This window comes from Gorilla gorilla, chromosome 17 (genome assembly GCF_029281585.2).
Source record: "Gorilla gorilla gorilla isolate KB3781 chromosome 17, NHGRI_mGorGor1-v2.1_pri, whole genome shotgun sequence".
Taxonomy (NCBI): Eukaryota; Metazoa; Chordata; class Mammalia; order Primates; family Hominidae; genus Gorilla; species Gorilla gorilla.
In genome coordinates this window covers 76,115,957-76,137,945 of record NC_073241.2, presented here as the reverse complement: position 1 = coordinate 76,137,945, position 21,989 = coordinate 76,115,957, and the positions used below count along the sequence as shown (strand labels likewise).

The 21,989-nt window shown below is 38.7% G+C and overlaps 1 protein-coding gene across 14 annotated transcripts in view; it reads left to right on the top strand.

Moving 5' to 3' along the window:
* PIAS2 (protein inhibitor of activated STAT 2) overlaps positions 1-21,989 on the top strand; it is a 159,421-nt gene that overhangs the window by 19,156 nt on the left and 118,276 nt on the right. For all 14 annotated transcript variants that reach the window (XM_063699200.1, XM_055368779.2, XM_031003696.3 and 11 more), the window contains one exon: positions 7,451-7,925. In XM_063699200.1, the coding sequence (XP_063555270.1) occupies positions 7,451-7,925 (475 nt within the window). The remainder of the gene's footprint in view (positions 1-7,450; positions 7,926-21,989) is intronic.

The following is a 21,989-nucleotide window of genomic DNA, read 5'->3' as shown; positions in this document are numbered from 1 at the left end:
TTGTCATTTGTAAATAGTAAATGTTACTTTTAAAAAATTTATATTGCCTTGCTGGGCATGGTGGCTCATGCCTGTAATCCCAGCACTTTGGGAAACCGAGGTGGGTGGATCACTTGAGGCCGGAGTTCAAGACCAAACTGGCCAACATGGCAACCCTGTCTCTACTAAAATACAAAATTTAGCCACGTGTGGTGGTGTGTGCCGGTAATCCCAAGTATTTGGGAGGCTGAGGCAAAGAATCCCAGAGGCAGAGGTTGCAGTGAGCCAAGATGGTGCCACTGCACTCCAGCCTGGGTGACAGAGTGAGATTCTCTCTCTCAAAAAAAAAAAAAAAAATTATATTGCCTTGGTGTAGTAGCTCACACCTGTAATTCCAGCACTTTGGGAGGTCAAGGTGGAAGGATCACTTGGACCCAGAAGTTTAAGACCAACCTGCACAACACAGGGAGACTCTGTCTGTATGAAAAGTAAAAATTAACTGGGCTGGCCTCCCAGCTACTCTGGAGGCCGAGGTGGGAGGATCACTTGAGCCTGGGAGGTTGAGGCTGCAGAGAGCCAAGATCGTGTTGCCACACTCCAGCTTGGGCAATAAAACGAGATCCTGTCTCAAAAAAAAAAAAAACCCAAAAATTATATTGCCTTGTATTATCTAGAATTTTTAGAATACTGTCAAATGGCAGAACATAGTATACATTTTAGAAGTCTTAGCTTTGTGATTTAGTGTTTCATTTTTAGTATATTAGCTATTGCTTTCTGACAGATACCAGTTATCATGTTAACAGAATTTCTTTCTATTCTTGTTTATTGAGAGGTTTCATCAGGAATGAATAGAATTTCATCAAATGCCCTTCTAGCATTTAGCCATTAATCATATGGCTTTTCTACTCAAACCAAAAATCTGTTTGCATTTTCTCTATCAGTTGTCAGAATAATGATGAATTTTTCCCTTAACATCCTTTAAAGGAGATCAGTGATTTTTAAAGTATTATTATGAATAAAATGAAACATTACTATATTTAATCGGTTTGAATCCAATGCAGTTATTATTCTTTTTGATGCTCAAATTTTCTCATCTTAGGCTACTAGGAGCCCATTCTGGATGTTTTCTTTGCCCTTCTGACAAGGCCCCGTGATCTTTGATAGCTTCTCTGTTTTCTGGTGCGATAAAATGTTATAGGCTCATCTTGTGCGTTTCCTGCCCCAGACCTGCAATCAGCCATTTATTTCCCCAAGGAGTCTGGGTTCCTTTTATGGGAAATAGTATTTATGCCATAATCGCTTTTTTACCTCACCTTCAAACAGACTAACAGTTTTTGTTTAATGAAATCTAGAATACCTTTAGATTTACAGAAAACTTGGGAAGATAGTAGAGTCCCCACATGCCCACACCCAGTTTCCCCTGTTCAAGCAAACTTTTGAGTTATCGAAACACTCTTAAATTTACAATGATAGAAAATTCTTCGTGTCCCCAGTACACAGCTTCAGAAGTTAATCAACTCCAGTCTTTTGTCATGTATGTCCCCACCTACTTCCCCCAAATTATTTGAAAGGAAACTCCATATATTGTATAATTTTATACATAAATACTCAATCTTATGACTGTAAAGATAGAAATAATCTTAACCAAGTAATTTACTTAATTTATGTTAAACCATTCTTATATTGGTAGATTAAACTGTATTGGGTGCATTGAGGACTTTTATGTCTACACTGACAGGAAACGTTGACGTGTTAATATTGGTTTGTAAATTGTGTTACACAAAGACTTCTTACGGTCCATGTTGATAAATGAGAAAGAATGTATGGTATACTAGGCCCGCCATTTAATAGGCTTTTGCCTAAAAGTTTGGTTGGATAGGGTGGACTTCTCCCTGCTGAAGTTTGAAAACCAATAATTTGCATGTTTTTTGAATTTCATGTTTTGTGTTCAGCATTTTTCTGTATTTGTCTTCTAACATGTATGTATTTCACTCCCTGGCTTTTATTCTCTTGAACAGTTTAATGAACAGAATTCCATCCTTTCATTGAATGCTTGGTGGAATTTATTCATGAAGCTGTCTTGTTTGGGTAGATGTTTTTGGATGTGGAGGGAGGGCAAGACAATATACCTCTTCTTGAATCACATGGAATAATTTATATTTTTCTAGGAAACCACTTTTATCTGTATTTAAGTTATTAGAATATATAGTTGCATGCACTATTTTCTTTGTTTAAAGAAATTTGTTTTGTTTTTTTTGTTTTTTTTTTTCATTTATAAGACCATACGTTTGTTTACTTTCCCTTTTGTGGATCTGACTTCACTGCATTTTGCTTTCTAATTAATTTTTTTTTTTTTTTTTTTTTTTTGCTTTTTTCTTTTTAACCTGTAACGCTTCCCCAGCCCTTTTGGTTTATTTTATTATTACTTTTTTGCTTCCTTAATTGACTACTTTATTTTAAATCTTTGTTGTATAATAATAGAAGCATTTAGGGAGATGTTTTCCCTGAATTTGGAATGTAGCATTTTTTTTATTGTTTCTCTTAATAGTTGATTTTCAATTTGATTTCTTTAACCTAGGAGTTATTGTAATCATTATCTTGTAAGGGAGAAACCCATTAGTCTCTCAAATAAAAGTGGATTTAATTATAGGGATTACATGATTTCACCAGGAATACAGGACCAGGAACTGGGGCCTCCAATGACCTTTGAAAAGAGTAAGCAGTATCTTTCTGGCTTGCCACATAGTTCCTCTTATGTATGGCATTAGCTTGGTCACTCTTTTTTGAGGGATTATGTTAATCTGGCAGTTTTTCTTTATTCCTACTTACAAATGAAGATGTAGATGATTATTATTCTTTTTGGAGATGGAGTCTCACTCTGTCACCCAGGCTGGAGTGCAGTAGTGTGATCTCCGCTCACTGCAACCACCACTTCCCGGGTTCAAGCATTTCTCCTGCCTCAGCCTCTCTAGTAGCTGGAATTACAGGTGCGAGACACCACACCCGGCTAATTTTTGTATGTTTAGTAGAGACGGGGTTTTGCCTTTTTGGCCTGGCTGTTCTTCAACTCCTGACCTCAGATGATCTGCCCGCTTCGGCCTCCCAAAGTGCTGGGATTACAGGTGTGAGCCACCGTGTCCGTCCTGAGGTAGATTATTTTAATATTGTAGCTGGAGTAGGCAATATTAATAATGCAGTTTGTCAGTTGCCCTCAGCAGCTTCTCGTCTTCTCCTGTATTATATACATCATAGCAGATGGGGAATCTACAGAGTTCATATTGACCTTTACCATGATTTCTAACCTTATTAGCACTTCCCCAAATTCTAGGCCGTTATTGCAGCTTCTGTCTCATGTTTTAGAATTGAAGAGCAATCTCAGGGAAATATTTTTATTCACTGGTGAGTACATGTAACTGTCATGTATACCTGTTTGATGAGGTATTTTTTTTTTTTTTTCGAGATGGAGTTTCCCTCTTGTTGCCTAGGCCGGAGTGCAATGGTATGGTCTTGACTCACTGCATCCTCCGCCTCCCGGTTTCAAGCGATTCTCCTGCCTCATCCTCCTGAATAGCTGGGATTACAGGCACCTGCCACCATGCCTGGCTAATTTTTTTGTATTTTTAGTAGAGACGGGGTTTCACCGTGTTGGTCAGGCTGGTCTCAAACTCCTGACCTCAAGTGATCCACCCACCTCAGCCTCCCAAAGTGCTGGGATTACAGGTATGAGCCACCGCGCCCAGCCTAATGAGGTATTTTCTACCTGATGAGGTAGCACCTTCAGCTTGCCTTCATCTTTGTATGTAGTGTTTCAATTATGTAATATCCCAGCTTTAAAATTTTTAATAATTTTGTGTTTATTTTCATTTGATAAAGGAACAAGGTTGACTTAAAACTCTGGTCTTAATTTATGTTAGTTTTTGTTTAGAATTTAGATTGCGTATCTTTTTACACAATTAATTATGCCAACACATTTCTCTGTAGGGAAATTCCTCTGTAGGAATAGCAGTTTTAACTGAAGTGGGCTGACTTGGGAGCCTTTGAGAGGCAGCACAGTGGAGTGGAAAAACCGCTTGGAAAAAATTAGACTAAAGATACCAACATCAGAGGTTGGTGGAGAAAAACAACTGAAATCCATTCTTGGTAGTGTTCATAGCAGGCTAACCTTAACCCCCATGTGGGCTCTGGCGACCCTCTCTACTCACCACACCCACTCACTGTGGGGGAAGGGCCTGAAACTTGGTGAAAGACTAAATTAAGAAAAAATAGATATTACTCCTAGAGGAAGTGGGATCTGGTAAGGTTTGCCAAACAATATATTCGTAGAATTTTACTTAGTAAGCTGCTTTGAGATTATTTTATCAGTAAGTGCTGAATAAAGGAAAGGGATTTTTGGTTTTGCTTTTTGAGATGGGGTCTCACTCTGTCGCCCAGGTTGGAGTGCAGTGGCTCAGTCTTGGCTCACTACAACTTCCACCTCCTGGGTTGAAGAAATTCTCCTGCTTCAGCCTCCCGAGTAGCAGGGACTACAGGTGTGTACCACCAAGCCTGGCTAATTTTTGTAATTTTAGTAGAGACGGGGTTTCACCATGTTGGTCAGGCTGGTCTTGAACTCCTGACCTCAAATGATCCACCCGCCTTGCCTCCCAGAGTGCTGAGATTATAAGCGTGAGCCACTGTGCCTGGCCAAGGAGAGGGATTTTTTGGGGGGGTGTTTGTTATTTTAAAATAGAAATTGATGACCAGAGGGATGAAATGACTTTCCCAGGGTCCAAAGTCTTGGTGCTTGGGCTTGAACCACAACTGCTGATTGCTGGCTTGAAGTTTCTGACAGGGCCCTGTTGACTTAATTACCTTTGGCTATGTGTCCAGCAATACTTTATCTTTGCAGCATTTTGTAATGCAGAGACTGTCCCATCTGCTGTTCAGAATTCTGTGATTCCTCATTCATAGTCTAAGCTCTTATCTCTTTCTTACTTTTTGTTTGTCTATTTACAACAGCCCATAGAGCCAGTTGCATTAACATCCTTTGCCAAATAATGTTATCACTGGAAATATGAGATATGAGACCTCCTAGAAATTCCTTTGAGAGTCAAGCTTAGGTAGGATGACTTTGTGCTTTGTTTTGTCATTTCTGTAAAACAGCTTCCCTTAAAATGAAGAATATCTGACAATAAGTATAAGGAGTGGAGCAAAGTAGTGAATTCTGAGTTAGAAAAAATCATAGTTATGTTTTATCTGTGTGATTGCCTTTTTTAGTGTTAGTGTTCCACAATCAATTGAAGTATTTACTAAGATTGAGGGAAAGATGCATCGTATTACTTGCTTGGGTAAACCCTTCCCTAGAAGCTGTTGTCTTCTGTTTAATGCATGAGATGTTGAGTAAGCTGTGACTGGTTTGTTATGAGATAGGCCAAAAGTTTTCTTGTTTTCCTTCTTTGTTGTCTGCACTGTAGAGGTAACACACATTGTGGTATGTGTTCTATTAGAGTATGATTTAGAGCTACCACAGTGTGGTAGCTAGTGGCCACATGTGGCTCTTAAGCACTTGAAATGTGGTTAGTCCAAATTTAGATGTATTGTAAGTGTAAAATATACACCAGATATTGAAGACTTAGTATGAAAAAATATCCCACTGACACTTTAAAAAATGATTATTTTTAAATTGCAAAAATTGATTGCATGTTGAGATGAAAAGATAGTTTTGATATATTGGGTTAAATAACTATGTTAATGTAAATTATCATTATTATTATTATTTTTGAGACAGTCTTAATATTGCCTAGGCTGGAGTATGGTGGTGTGATCACAGTTCACTGTAGCCTCAAATTCCTGGGCTCAAGTGATCCTCTCGCCTCAGTCTCCTGAGTGGCTTGGACCACAGGCACACACACCACCATGGCTGGCTAATTTTTAAATTTTTGTGGAGACGGGGTGTTAGTATGTTGTCCAGTGTGGTCTTGAACTCCTGGGCTCAAGTGATCCTCTTGTGTTGGCCTCCAAAAGCACTGGGATTATAGGTGTGAGCCACCGTTCCTGGCCTAAATTAGTTTTTTTAATGTGACTACTAGGAGGTTTAATGTGTGTCTTCTATTAATTTGTGTTGGACAGCACTGAATTAGAGTATAAAATGGCTTGCCAGGATTACAATTTAATATTCTCTCACTTGTACATTATGAAATATAGAGACATATATAGTACACAAAGTACAGTTATGACAGTGTATATGGATTACTTTGGTATATTTAAATCTGTTTGCATTTTAGTAAACTAGCAAGTATTTATACCAACAAGTATTTAAAAACCATATAGGGTTTTAAACAATTGCTTCTGGGCCGTCCCTGAGACTTAAAAAGTACAGAGCAACTGCCCCACATTTCCACTATACTGATGAGACAAGCAGGTTGGAAAGGAATCCCAAGTGACTGTGGAGTGTGTAGCACGGGCTGGGTTGGGGGAGTGATGAGGATGGGATGGGACACCAAACCACAGGTAGTTCTCCTGGGTAGGTTTCTGACAGGGCTTTGGTCAGCTCCAGGTGTTCTTCCTCTTTCTTGCTAGATGATGCATGTGTGGTATCTGACCCAAGTGTGATTTGCCTCTGAGTTCAGAATTGACTGGAAATCACTAAGTAGGTGGATTCCTGAGGCTGCAAGGGGTTAAAAATATTCATTAAGTTTTGCTGAAAAAATAGAAGGTGTGATGTGAAGCTGCAACTGCTTATAACCTTTGTTTTACACCCAAGCACAAGCCAGTAGAGTAGTGTGGAGGAAATGTTGCCCTTTAAGATTGATGACTGCTCATTTCCTTGCTCTTCAAAGGTCTTTTTCTCATTTGGATACCCAGCTGGGAATTTCAGTTGTTTTAGAAGTTTGACTGCTAAATAAGATGTATGTGATTTTTTAGCTTTAATATTTTAAAATATCTTTATTATGTTGTTTGTTAATGTTTGAATTGGGGTAAAAAATTCATTGCATTTTGGATCACAGTTCTGACTTGATTTTTATGGATTTACTACTCAGCATCAAAAGTTACACATCTAACATTGTGAAAATCTGATTTTTTGTTTGGTTAATTGGTGATAATTCTGTAACAAACATTACATTGTATATTGGGAGGGGTTAGTTTTGAAAAGGAGTGTATTCATTGGTGATAGATTTTATAGTCATAAAGCAAATAACTGTTTGCATTAGAGCATAATCAGATAATGAAGTGGTTAGTAGAAACCAGTAGACTATAGATTACCAAAATTAAGATCTCGTACAACAAAATATAATTAACACCGTAACTTGAATGTAAGTTTTACGGGATTGTCTTATGAATGGTAATGATTCTAAGTGGTATGTGAAATGCTGTTACTAGCACATGCCAGTTGATAGAATGCTGGAAAAATCACATTTTACATTATATTTTAGATAGGATTTTTGTATGCTTGAGGGTGACTTGGCTTATGTTTTTTTTTCTTTCCTTTTAGAATATGGTTTCTAGTTTTAGGGTTTCTGAACTACAAGTATTACTAGGCTTTGCTGGACGGAATAAAAGTGGACGCAAGCATGACCTCCTGATGAGGGCGCTGCATTTATTGAAGAGCGGCTGCAGCCCTGCGGTTCAGATTAAAATCCGAGAATTGTATAGACGCCGATATCCACGAACTCTTGAAGGACTTTCTGATTTATCCACAATCAAATCATCGGTTTTCAGTCTGGATGGTGGCTCATCACCTGTAGAACCTGACTTGGCCGTGGCTGGAATCCACTCGTTGCCTTCCACTTCAGTTACACCTCACTCACCATCCTCTCCTGTTGGTTCTGTGCTGCTTCAAGATACTAAGCCCACATTTGAGATGCAGCAGCCATCTCCCCCAATTCCTCCTGTCCATCCTGATGTGCAGTTAAAAAATCTGCCCTTTTATGATGTCCTTGATGTTCTCATCAAGCCCACGAGTTTAGGTAAGTGTTTGAGAATTCAGTTTCTTCTGAACAAGATAGTAAATGAAGAGAGACCTTCAACTATTGATTAGTGATGTGCTGTTAATATAGTGAAATTGAGGCATCAATGCCGAATGTTTGAATATACGGATAAAAATTCGGCAACCATGACTGAAATCTAATAGAAGCTTTATTTCGTATCATTTGATCTTTCTTCTTCTCCAATTCTTTTATTGTAAAATACACATAATATAAAATGTATCATCTTGATCATTTTAAAGTGTACAGTTGAGTGGTGTTAAGTATGTTGGTAATGTTGTGCAGCCATCACTGCCATCCATCTCCAGAACTCTTTTCATCTTCTGAAGCTGAAACTCTGTACCCATTAAACAATAGCTTTCCTCTCCTCCCCTCCCACTAGCCCCTGGCAGTTACCATTCTACTTCCACTGTCTATGATTTTGACTATTCCAAGTACCTCATGTCATTGGAATCATACAGTATTTGTCTTGTGACTGGCTTATTTCGCTAAATGTAATGTCCTCAAGGTTCTAGCATGCTGTAGTTTATGTTAGAATTTCTTTCCTTTTAAAGGCTAAATAATACAATAGTATACATTTTTAAACAAAAATAGTAATCTTTTGCTCACTCCACTACCCACCCCTCAATCTCACTTTCAAGAGGCAACAACCTTAATTATTTTAGCTGTTTCTTCTGGTTTTACTTCTATATTTCTGTGTTATAAGATACCACATTTTGCTTATCCATTGGACACTTGGGTTACTCCCACATTTTAGCTATTGCGAATAATTCTGTGGACACGGGTATACAAGTATCTCTTTGAGACCCTGCTTTTCAGTTCTTCTGGCTGTATACCCACAAGTGGAATTGCTGGATCACATAGTCATTCTGCTTTTAGTATTTTGAGGCATCACCCTACTGTTTTCTGTGGCAGCTGCACCATTTTACATTCCCTTCAACAGTGCACAGGGGTTCCAATTTCTCCACATCCTTAACAACACTTTTATTTTCCTTTTTCTTTTACAGTGGCCATTATAATGGGTGTCAGGTGGTATCTTATTGTAGCTTTGATTTGCATGTCTGTAATGATGGTGATGTTGTGCATTTTCATGTGCTTTTTGGCCATTTATGTATCTTTCAAGAAATGTATAGCCAAGTCTCTTGCCCATTTTTGAATTGGTTTGTTTTATTGTTGTTGAGTTTTAGGAGTTCTCTATATATTCTGGATATAATCCCTTATCAGATATATGAATTTGCAAATATTTTCTCCCATTCTGTGGTTTGCCTTTTTTACTCTGTTGATAGTGTCTTTTGATGTACAACTTAACATTTTTTCATGAAATTCCAACTTGTTTATTTTTTGTTGTTGTTGCCTATGCCTTTGGTGTCATATCCAAGAAATCATTGCTAAACTTCATGCTGTGAAGGTTTTGCCCTGTGTTTTCCTCTAAGAATTTTATAGTTTTAGGTCTTACATTTAAGCCTGATCTCTTTTGAGTTAATTTTCGTAAATGGTATTAGGTGAGTGTCCAGCTTTGTTCTTTTGTTTGTGGATATCCAGTTTTTCCCCACCATTTGTTGAAAAGCCTGTCTTTTCCCTCACTGAATGATCTTAGCACCCTTGTCAAAAAGTATTTGACCATGTATGTGAGGTTTTATTTCCAGGTTCTCTGTTCCAAGGTCCCCAACCCTCAGGCCATGGACTAGCACCAGTCCACAGCCTGTTAGAAACCAGGTCGCACAGCGGGAGGTGAGCAGCAGGAGTTCGAGCATTACAGCCTGAGCTCCACCTCCTGTCAGATCAGCAGTGGCATTAGATTCTCATAGGTGCAGGAACCCTATTGTGAACTGTGCATGTAAGGGATCTAGATTGCATGCTCCTTACGAGAATCTAATGCCTGATGATCTGAGGTGGAACAGTTTCATCCAGAAACCATTCCCCTGGCCTGTGGGAAAATTGTCTGCCATGAAACTGGTCCTGGCCAAAAAGGTTGTGGACTGTTGATTTATTCCATTGGTCTAGATGTCTGTCTATATGCCAGTATCACAGTTTTGATTACCGTAGCTATGTAATATGTCTTGGAATCAGGAAGAGTGAATTCTCCAGCTTTAATTATTTTGTAAGATTGTTTTGGCTTTTTGGGGCCCTTGAGATTCCACGTGAATTTTAGAATGAGTTTTTCTATTTCTAATAAAAAAAGAATTGGGATTTTGAGAGGAATTGCAGTGAATCTGTAAATTGGTTTGGGTGGTATTGATATCTTAGCAATATTAAGTCTTTCTTTTCCCACATAGGCTGATGGGGAAAAAAAAAATTAAGTCTTCCAGTACATGAACATGAGCTGTGTTTCTATTTATTTATGTGTTCTTTAATATCTTTCAGCAATGTTTTATAGTTGTTATTGTACAGGTTTTCATTTTCATGGTTAATTTTGAAATATTTTTTCTTTTTGATACTATTGTAAAAACTACGTAATTTCCTTTTCATCATATTTATTATTTGTTTATAAAAATGCAATTGATTTTTGCATGTTGACTTTGTATTCTGCTACTTTACTGAATTCATTTATTCTAACAGGTTTTTTGTGTGAAATCTTTAAGGTTTACTGTATATAAGAGCCTACCATCTGTGAACAGGAATAATTTTACTTCTTTCTTTTCTATTTGTATGCCTTTTATTTCTTTTTCTTGCTTAGTTGCTCTGGCTAGAACTTACTCAAGCATTCTTATGGTGTAGAAATCAGATTGCTTCTGTGTGCATGGGAATAGATACAAATCTTATTTATTGATCCTGATTTTGTATTTTGATACTTTTCATATTTTTATAAAGGGACTTACTTTCCATTTAATGTAGCTTTTAAACTGATTTTCTAAGAAATAAACCTTTTATATTTAATTTTATTTCTAAAGTGGCACAGGGAGTTTGACATGCAGTTTTTTAGCTTTTATTTAATGCCCATCAGTTGCTTACAATGTGACTAACAAATTTTTGCTTTGCTGTGTTATAATTCTTACTGCCTAATGAAATTATTTACAAATATATTTGAATTTCTTTATGAAATAAATTGGGAAGTAACATTTCATAGTTGATGTGGAAGATTGCTTTCTTTTTCTTTCTTGGGAAAACCCTTTTTATTTTCAGTCATGTGAAAACACTTAAACGTATCAGTGTGCTTTTTTTCCTGTCTTACAGGATTGTACTGCAGTCTGTCTTGGTTAAATCAGAAGGTTTTGAGGGGTAGAGCTAGTTAGTGGGGTTAGTATGGCCTGACTAGTGGCAGGCAATGTGGCTATTTTTTTTTTTTTTTCAATTTTTTGCTTTTTGCTTTATTTATGTTTTAGCAAAACTGGTGATCCAAGCAAGTGGAGTATTGCATTTTATCTCTTTATTACATTCACTTTGAAATAAGGATTGAGTGTTTGTTCATGTTTTATTATTTGTTTGTACAAAGTCCTATGAGTAGAATTATTGGATCAAGTAAAAAGAACGTTTTAGACTCTTGATAACATATTGCCAAATTAATTTAGTGCCAGTTTAAATTCCACAAGCAAAGTGAGAGAATGCTTATCATATCTCATTACTTTTTGCCTTTACTGGGTGCTATTAAAAACAGATCTCTGTGATTTTTAGATGAAAACTTGTATCTTGCTTAAATTTTTATTTTTAAAATTAGTAACAGGAGCAAGTATTTTATTTTATTCGATTTTATTTGTTTTTTTTGGAGAGGGGGGACAGAGTCTTGTTCTGTCGCCCAGGCTGGAGGGCGGTGGCTCTGTCTCGGCTCACTGCGGCCTCCACTTCCCCGGGTTCAAGCAGTTCTCCTCTCTTAGCCTCCCGAGTAGCTGAGGCTACAGGCATGTGCCACCACACCCGGCTAATTTTGTATTTTTAGTAGAGATGGGGTTTCGTTATGTTGGCCAGGCTGGTCTTGAACTTCTGACCTGAGGTGATCCACCTGCCTTGGCCTCCCAAAGTGCTGGGATTACAGGCATGATCCACTGCACCTGGCCAACAAGAGCAAGTATTTTAAATGCTTATTACCCAGTTGTCTGTCTTTTATGATTTTACTTTCATCTTTAGCCTTGTTTTTAAAGAGTTGATTTATCTGGTTAACATATTTCCCTAATTTGTTTTCTAATTCCTCCTTTATCATGGCATTTGGACAGTATCATGCACAATGTCGTGGTTCATTTATATATTCTGTCCCAGCAGTTATTATAAATTTATTACTTAAAAAATTTTTTTTTCCTTATTTATGTTGAAGGACTAGCAAATTTATTACTTTCTATTATTCTGAGAAAGATTCAGACTAGTGATATGCTTGGGTAGCCCTGCTTCATGAGGCCCCTCAGGAATGTGGCTAAGCACAGGACAGAGAGGATAAGAGGGTCTGTAGGGTAGTGGTTACAGTGGAATGTGTTTTAGAGACATGGACAGAAGACTGGGGGGGACTAAGTGAAGATGCTGTAGTAGGCTTTTGCTCAGTGGTACTCCAAGAGGGAGACATGGGAGAGGCCTTGTCCTTTTCTCTTTCCTTACCTTCCTGCTTTTTTCACAAATAGAAATAGAAATTTTCTTACTTTGCTCTGTTCATCACAGAGTTTCTCTTTTATTAACCTCAGTAAAGTTAAATAGTATGCTCTTTATAAATTTACTAAAATAAAACTTTTCATATTTGGTATTCAAAACTATCTCATTTGGCTTAGATAAAATAATGCCAGAGATATTTTGTTTAGAAGAGTAACTAAACTCCCTGCATTTTGGTCGTAGCTTCAGTTAGAATGCCAGAAATACACGTATCCTCATGGCTTATACACTTTGTACCCTTGAACTAAAAACAATGTTTTTCAGGAATCCTACCTATCACTGTTTTTTTTTTTTTGAGACGGAGTCTCGCACTGTCGCCCAGGCTGGAGTGCAGTGGCGCGAAAAGCAGACACGAGGTCAAAAATGTCATTCCAGAACCTCTTGGGATTTTGAAACCAGTAGCTGTATGTCAAAAAACCATAATGAGTATATGCTTTTTTTTTTTTTTTTTTTTTTTTTTTGAGGTGGAGTCTTGCACTGTCACCAGGGCTGGAGTGCAGTCACATGATCTTGGCTAGCTGCAACCTCCGCCTCCCAAGTTCAAGCAATTCTCATTGCCTCAGCCTCCCAAGTAACTGGGATTACAGGCACCTGCCACCACGCCCAGCTAATTTTTTTTGTATTTTTAATAGAGACGGGGTTTCACTATGTTGGCCAGGCTCGTCTCGAACTCCTGACCTCGTGGTCTGCCCACTTAAGCCTCCCAGACTGCTGGGATTACTGGCATGACCCACCGCCTGTGGCCCATAATGAGTATATTCTATTTAAGAAGATACATTAGTATATAGTTTTGCAGCTTGGGATTATTTCTATACAAAAGGGTTGATATAAAATTTTTTTTATCACTTGAAGTGAAAAATTGTGGTATCTTGAAAACATGAGTGTATACAATAATACTAAATAAAGTGCTCTGTAGCTAAGGTTCTACTGTTAACAAAATGGATAATCCCCTAATCTAAAAACAAACTAGCAAAAATCTCCATTTTCTTTCCTTAAATAACCATCGTGATGTGCTCTCACAGGCAGTCTTGATTTCCTCTTCAATTTTTTAAGTTTTTTTTTTTTTTTTGAGACAGATTTGCTCTTGTTGCCCAGGCTAGAGTGCAATGGCACGGTCTCAGCTCACCGCAACCTCTGCCTCCCGGGTTCAAGCGATTCTCCTGCCTCAGCCTCCCGAGTAGCTGGGATTACAGGCATGTGCCACCACACCCGGCTAATTTTTTGTATTTTTAGTAGAGACAGGGTTTCTTCATGTTGGTCAGGCTGGTCTCAAACTCCTGACCTCAAGTGATCTGCCTGCCTCGGCCTCACAAAGTGCTGGGATTACAGGCGTGAGCCACGGCGCCTGGCAAGATAATTTTTAAAAAACATGAGGCCAGGTGTGGTGGCTCACGTCTGTAATCCTAACACTTTTGGGAGGCCGAGGTGGGCGGATCACGAGGTCAGGAGATGGAGACTATCCTGGCTAACATGATGAAACCCCGTCTCTACTAAAAACACAAAAAATTAGCTGGCGTGGTGGCGGGCACCTGTAGTCCCAGCTACTCGGGAGGCTGAGGCAGGAGAATGGCATGAATCTGGGAGGCGGAGCTTGCAGTGAGCCTAGATCGAGCCACTGCACTCTGGCCTGGGTGACAGAGCGAGACTCTGTCTCAAAAAAAATAAAAAATAAATAAATAAACCATGAGATCCTTTGGGAATTTTCTGTTTTAAAAATTTGTCTGTATTCTATCTGTATAAAGGAATATGTATATAAAACATGTTAAGTTATAAAGATTCAAGGGAATGAACACCTGTGAACCTGCTACTTTCTGAAAAAGGAACATTACCATATCTTTAAAGCCCTCTCTTTTCTGAGTTAAATCACTGTCCTGGATTTGTGTTTCTCTTGTTTGCTTATTTCATCATATATGTGTATTTGTAAAAAAAAGTTTAGTTAGCTTGCTTCTGAAATTTATGTAAGGTATTCCTTTTGTTTTTGTTCTTTTTACAAGGTCTTGCTCTTTCATTCAGGCTGGAGTACAGTGGCATCACTGCACCCTCTACCTCTCAGGTTCAAGTGATCCTCCCACCTCAGGCCTTCCAAGTTGCTGGGACCCACAGGTGTATACCACCACACCTGACTGATTTTAATTTATTTATTATTTATTGAGAGAGGGTCACTTAATTGCCCAGGTTAGAGTGTACAATCTTGGCTCACTTCAGCCTCAACCTCCTGGGCTGAAGCAATCCTCCTACCTAGGCTTCCTGAGTAGCTGTGACTACAGGCATGCACCACCATGCTTGGCTAATTTTTTTGTAATTTTTTGTAGATATGAGATTTTGCTATGTTGCCCAGGCTGGTCTCGAACTCCTGGGGTCAAGAGAGCTGCCTGCCTCAGCTTCCCAAAGTGCTGGGATTAAAATGCATGAGCCATTCTGCCAGGCCTTGATTTTTTTTATTTGTGGAGAGGAGGTCTCTCTATGTTGTCCAGGCTGGTCTTGAACTCCTGAGCTCAAGCTATCCTTCTGCCCTGGCCTCCCAAGGTGCTGGGATTACAGGCATGAGCCACTGTGCTTGGCACTATATAATTATATTCTTATATGTATTCTTCTGTGACTCTTTGTTCGCTGTTTATATGCATCATAAATGTTGATATGTCTGGCTGGCTGGTGTTATGTGAAATACCTTCAAAGTTTTATGAACCTTTGATTCCTTAATTTCTTCATTGTTCTTTTCAGATTACAAAAGTAGTTAATATTTGGAATCAAAAATCATAAGAAAGGGACAGTCCTTTGTAATCTCATTCATTGCTCAGCTAGAGTCATATCAAGTTTATTTTTTCTCTGCTTGTGTTATGTTAATGCTTTTTCTCTTCTCTCTTTTTGTTTTTTTTTTTTTTACTTTTGAGACGGAGTCTCCCTCTGTCTCCCAGGCTGCAGTGCAGTGGTGTGATCTTGGCTCACTGCAACCTCTGCTTCCCGGGTTCAAGCGATTTTTTTTTTTTCCTGCCGCAGCCTCCCCAATAGCTGGGATTCTGGGCACCCGCCACCACGCCTGGCTAATTTTTGTATTTTTAGTAGAGACAGGGTTTCACCATGTTGTCCAGGCTGGTCTCTTAAAACCTTTTCCAACTGCAGAGTGTCTGGTTGAGGGAGTGGGGGCACTATTCTGTTTGTAATATCTGTGAATAGTGTTCCCTAGAGTTTTGCACCATGACAATCTTTCTTAACAGTATTTCCTGGAAATTTATTACAGCAGATTTATTGCAGTAGTTCTATTATCTTATAGATGTACCGTAACTTACCCAGTACTTTTTTGATGTACATCTTCAATGGGCTTTCACTGTTTATTCATTCAGAAGTATTTTTGTGTATAGCATGTATCAGGCACTATTCTTGCAGTTTTACAGACATTGCAGCTATGAACAACTTTTGCATATATTTCTGAATACTTGTACACATATATATGAAGGATAAATGCCCGGATGTGAAGTTGTTGGGTCAAAATATGAATATTTAATATTTTGATATTCACCTTTAGAGGGAAATTGGACAGTAGCTTCCACAGCATTGCACCAATTTGTACTCCATTTGTGTGTGTGGAGGTACTGTTTTCCCTATACCCTCATGAGCATTGTATTGTTGGTCTTTTAATTTTTGCTGATCTGAAAGGTGAAAAATTAATAAGAATCAATCTCTTTTTATCCTTAAATTCTTGAACATTAGGACACACTCATTAAGCTTTTGGATATGATTAAACAGTATTCAAATGATATGCACATTAATGTTAAAGCCATTAAAATAGAATATTCTAATTTACTGTATATATTATTTTTATTAACTCAGTTAATAAGTATATAATAAGGACTTAATTTGGATATGGCTATGTAGTCTTCCCCCACCGCCACTGAGACAAAGTCTTGTTCTGTCACCCAGGCTGGAATGCAGTGGCGGGATCTTGGCTCACTGCAACCTCCGCCTCCTGGGTTCAAGTGATTCTCCTGCCTCAGCCTCCCGAGTAGCTGGGATTACAGGCATGTGCCACCACGCCCAGCTAATTTTTGTATTCTTAGTAGAGACAGGGTTTCACCATGTCGGCCAGGCTGGTCTGGAACTCTTGACCTCGTAATCTGCCTGCCTTGGCCTCCCAAAGTGCTGGGATTACAGGCGTGAGCCACCGTGCCCGGTGTCTGTGTAGTCTTAATTGTGGAGAAGCCAGAAGTATGAGATGGGCTTTAAGGTGTTTGTTACACAGTTAGGGAGGTAATGTTCACATTCGAAATAAATAGCAAGTAGATACGTGTTTGCATGATGAAGCACTGTCAGTTGTACATCTAAAGGTCAGTTACTGCATTGGCCTAATGAATGGAGAATTCAGTCAAGGCTTCTTGTAGTGAGACTTGAGGGAGCTTTGAAGGATGAATGCGCCTACTTTGGATTGGCAGAGTTTGTAGGAGAAGAAATGCCAAGAAAGGGGAGAACTGTGAGTGGTCACAGAAATAGAAAATAAAATGGTTTATTTTAGAAATAAAGAGAATAAAATACAATTGCATCTATATAGCAATATTCAGTTTTTTACAAATACAGTTTTCACTGATCACTGCTTTAAATTATAATCCCATCACACACACCAAAGTTTTTCTAATTTAATCAGATTTATTTAATCAGAATAAAATAGAAAATAAAATGGTACACACCCACAGGTAGAGTAAGCCCTTTGAACTGAGTAAGCCCTGGAGGGGGCTTGAAGAAATGTAGGTTTGCTAGGAAAGAGCCTGGGGTCGTTCAGAGATAGGACGTTGGTGAGCATTTTGAGCAGAGGAAGGGGGTTGAAAGTGATAAGGTGGACTAACTCCACACTGGTGGGAGACTGGCAGGAATTGGGGCTGCTGTTTCATTTGAAGAAGGTTATAATAGGCTTTTAGTAGGGTGGTGGTAGTGAAAATGGAGAGGAAGCATCACTGGTGATTATTAATAAAATGATAATTTCTGTATAGATAAATCACCTACAAATAACTCAGTTTTGCTATGTTCTATTTAAATCTGATTAAATTAGAAAAACTTTGCTGTATATAATGGGATTATAATTTAAAGCAGTGTGCAGTGAAAACTGTATTTGTAAACAATTGGATATTGCTATATAGATGCAGTTGTAAAGTGTTTCTTGAAAGCATTGTGTGTGCCTGTTAGTTCCAACATGTTAAGACACAGGTTATCAAAAATGAGCTAGTTTGCTAATATAGAAGAGAGCCTGTATTGACTTTATGTATTTCTTCTGTTACAACTGTATGAGAATGTTCTTTTTGTGTGTGTATTTTTATTTCTACATGTTTGAGGGTCAGCCCCTATTTATTTTTAAAGAAATTTAAATTTTTTTCCCAATTTTTAAAAATTATTTTTTACTTTTTTAGTAGAAGGGGGTCTCACTGTGTTGCCCAGGCTGGAGTGCAGTGGTTATTCACAGGCATGATCATTGTGCACTGCATCCTTGAACTCTTGGCCTCAAGTGAACCTCCTGCCTCAGCCTCCTGAGTAGCTGGGACTATAGGTATGTGTCACTGTAAGTGTGTGTCACTGTACCCTGCCCTGCCCAGTTTTTTTGTTTTGTTTTGTTTTGTTTTTTTTGAGACAGGGTCTCTCTGTCTCTCACCCAGGCGGGGTATAGTTGTGAGATCACAGCTCACTGCAGCCTAACCTTCTGTGCTTAAGTGATCCTCCTAAGTAGCTGGGACCACAGGTGTGCACCACCATGCCCAGCTAATTTTTACATTTTTTTGTAGAGACCAGGTCTTGCCATGTTCCCTAGGCTGGTCTGGAACTCCTGGGCTCAAGGGATCCTCCCGTCTCGGCCTTCCAAAGTGCTGGGATAATAGGCATGAACCACTGTCCCCATCCCCAATTTTTTTTTTTTTTTTTTTTTTTACTGTGGTAAAATACGTACTGTCTGACCATTTTAAAATCCAGTGGCATGAAGTATATTAATATTGTTGGAACCATCGCTGCCATCTATCTCCAGAGAACCCTTTTCATCTTGCAAAACTGAAACTCTATATGCATTTAACAGTAATTCACTATTCCCTCTTCCCCCAGCTCCTGGCAGCCACCATCTTGCTTTCTAGGATTCTGACTACTCTAGATTTCTCATATAAGTAGAATCATACTTATATGTCTTATTATTTGACTTACGTGTCATATTATTTGTCTTCTTGTGATTGGCTTATTTCACTAAACGTAATGTCCTCAAGGTTTGTCCAAGTTATAACATGTCAGATTTTTTTTTCCTTTTTAAGGCATAGTAATATTCTATTGTATGTATACACGGTGTTTTATTCATTTATTCTCCAATGGACACTTGGATTGCTTCCACATTTTAGCTATTGTGAATGATGCTGCTATGACTGTGAGTATACAAACATCTCTTCAAGATTCTGTTTTTTAATTCTTATGAGTATACACCCAGAAGTGAAATTGCGGGATCATATGGTAATTCTATTTTTAATTATTTGAGGAACCACTAAACTGTTTTCCACAGCAGCTGCACCATTTTACATTCCCCACCAGCAGTGCACAGGGGTTCCAGTTTCTCCCTGTCCTCATCTGCACTTATTATTATTACTATTTTTTTTTGATAGTGACCATCCTGATGGGTGTGAGGTGGCATTGCATTATAGTTTTGATTTGCATTTCTTTAATGATTAGTGATGTTGAGCATGTTTTCATGTGCATATTTGCCATTTGTATGTACTTGGAGAAATGTCTATCCAAGTCCTTTGTCCATTTTTGAATTGAGTTGTTTTTAGCTGTTGAGTTTTAGAAGTCCTGCTCCTACCCTACCCCCTTTTATTTTATTGCAGCATTGCAGTGGGAGAAGACATTCTTTAGTTGGTGATGATACAGTAGCTGGTAGGTGATGAGAACCGGATAGCTCAGGATCTCAGGAAATGCAGAGTAATTAAACTGATTTATTCATTGTTACTTTATGAATTATTTTACTGTTAGATTGGCTAGACTGAGCCATTTTAATCCACAAAACTCCCTAAAAAACCTCTTGGTTTATCTCTTCCCTATGTTAGCCATAGTATGAGCCCCTGTTAACCTTGGCAGTAACTGCTAGGAAGCGTTCTTGTTTTTGTTTTTTATAGACGGAGTCTTGCTCTGGTTGCCCAGGCTGGAGTGCAGTGGTGTGATCTCCGCTCACTGCAAACTCTGCCTCCCGTGTTCACAGTCTCCTGAGTAGCTGGGCTTACAGGCATGGGCCACCATATCTGGCTAATTTTGTATTTTTAGTAGAGACGGGGTTTCGCCATGTTGGCCAGGCTGGTCTCGAACTCCTGACCTCAGGTGATCCGCCCACCTTGGCCTCCCAAAGTGCTGGTATTACAGGAGTGACCCACCGCACCTAGCCTAGGAAGCATTTTTACTGAAATATAAACCAGTTTATTAAAAGGTGTCAATATAGTGCTTGCAGGGGGTGATGGTGGGGGATGACTTGGCAGGTTTTATATTAAGTATATTTAACATTTAGGCACAGTAAAATATTAATTTTTGACCTAAATGTCTTACCAAGATAAAGTCAATGTTACAAAGTAGGTGACAAAATATATCTGTTGAACTGCTTGTTTTTTCCTGAAATTTTGGTATCTTAAAAAGCATAGACTTTTGATGAGGACTTCCACAAGTGAAAATATATTACATGTATAGTATCTTACTGTTTTCAGAATGCTTTCACATGTTCCTTCATTTAGTCCACAAAACCATCTTTAAAAGGCAGGTGAGAAAAGTGTTACTTCCATTTGAAATGAGGTGTAGAGAGACTTGTAAATTTCCTAAATAACTTGGATAGTAACCAGTAGGGCTAAGGCTAGGATATAGGACTGTTATATTCTGGTCTAGTTAAGTTTAAAAATTTATAAAGAGGAAAAAGGGATCCATAGATTTAGAGCTGTCATAACTATTATACCAGTAGCCTACTCATTTAGTAATTATAAATGAATCTGAATACTTGGAATTGATAAGATTATGCCAAAATTCATGAAATTGTGGCATTATTTCATTTACTGTTGCTGTATAATATAGTCTTCCAAAACATAGTGGTGTAAAGCAGGTATTTTATTATGCTTGTTAGAAACAAGAGCTCGGAGTCACAAGGAAAATGAGTACTCAAACGAAGGATTTCTCAGCAAGGCAAATTTACTTCTGCAAAAGGGTGCTGCTTGCACTTTTGGCCACTGCGAGAGCACACCAAACAAAGGAGGGAAGGGGTTTTTATCCCTAACGCGGTTATTCCCTGGTTCTGTGTCGTGTCCCCATTGGCTGGAGTCAGACTGCACAATCTACACTGACCCAACTGGCTACTGTTTAAAATTGAATATGAATAATTAGGTAGGAAGGGGGAGGCTGTTTGTGAGGGTACAAGACGTGTTTGGGCATGTCAGGGCGCGGCAAAGGCAGGAAGGGTAGTTTTGATGGGAAGAGCTGTTTCGGCGGGAGGGGCAGTTTACAGAATGGGTGGTCAGGAGTGAAGAGGACGCTTTCCAAATAAGGAAGAGATGTGACTTACAGATTGGGACTGGTGGGAGAAGTTGTTTACAGAGCAGGTAGCTTAGAAGAAGAGACAAGGAAGTTACAAATTAAACCTTTGAAGAGGAACTTAGCCATATCTGACAGTACCCTTCTTTTGATTTTTATAATTCTTCCTCTTCAAACGTTTTTAACATTTCTTGACTCTGTTATTCTGCCTGGTTTTCTAAAAGTAGGAGCTTATCTGAATAAGGTGGTGGGGAGATTGAAAAAGGTTTTAGTAAGACCTGTTTCAATAAGCCTTTGTGCTAGGCTTCCGGCACAGGGTATGATATAACATCCTACGAGAATAAGCACACCTGTTACAAAGGCAAGAGAAGTAAGGATTGAGGACATAAGTCCTTTCCATTTGCCAAACCATTTTTCCATTAAATTAGTGAAGGAGGCCGGGCGCTGTGGCTCAGGCCTGTAATCCCAGTACTTTGGGAGGCTGAGGCAGGTGGATCATGAGGTCAGGAGATCGAGACCATCCTGGCTAACACGGTGAAACCCCATCTCTACTAAAAATACAAAAAAAAATTTAGCTGGGCTTGGTGGCAGTCACCTGTAGTCCCAGCGACTCGGGAGGCTGAGGCGGGAGAATGGTGTGAACCCGGGAGGCAGAGCTTGCAGTGAGTTGAGATAGCGCCACTGCACTCCAGCCTGGGTGACAGAGCAAGACTCCATCTCAAAAAAAAAAAAAAAAAAAATTAGTAAAGGGATCATTTATTCCTGAATTTTTAGCTAGTTCATTGGATAAAGCAGTAAGACCTTGTAATGCTTTTGTTGTTATGGTTCCATCGGGAGCAGTATTATTAGGTATAAAAGTACAACATTGAGTTCCAATGATGACACAAACTCCAGCTTTCTCTGCTAGTATCATGTCTAATGCTATTCTATTTTCCGAAGCCATTTGGCTGGTAGGTCCTAATTGTT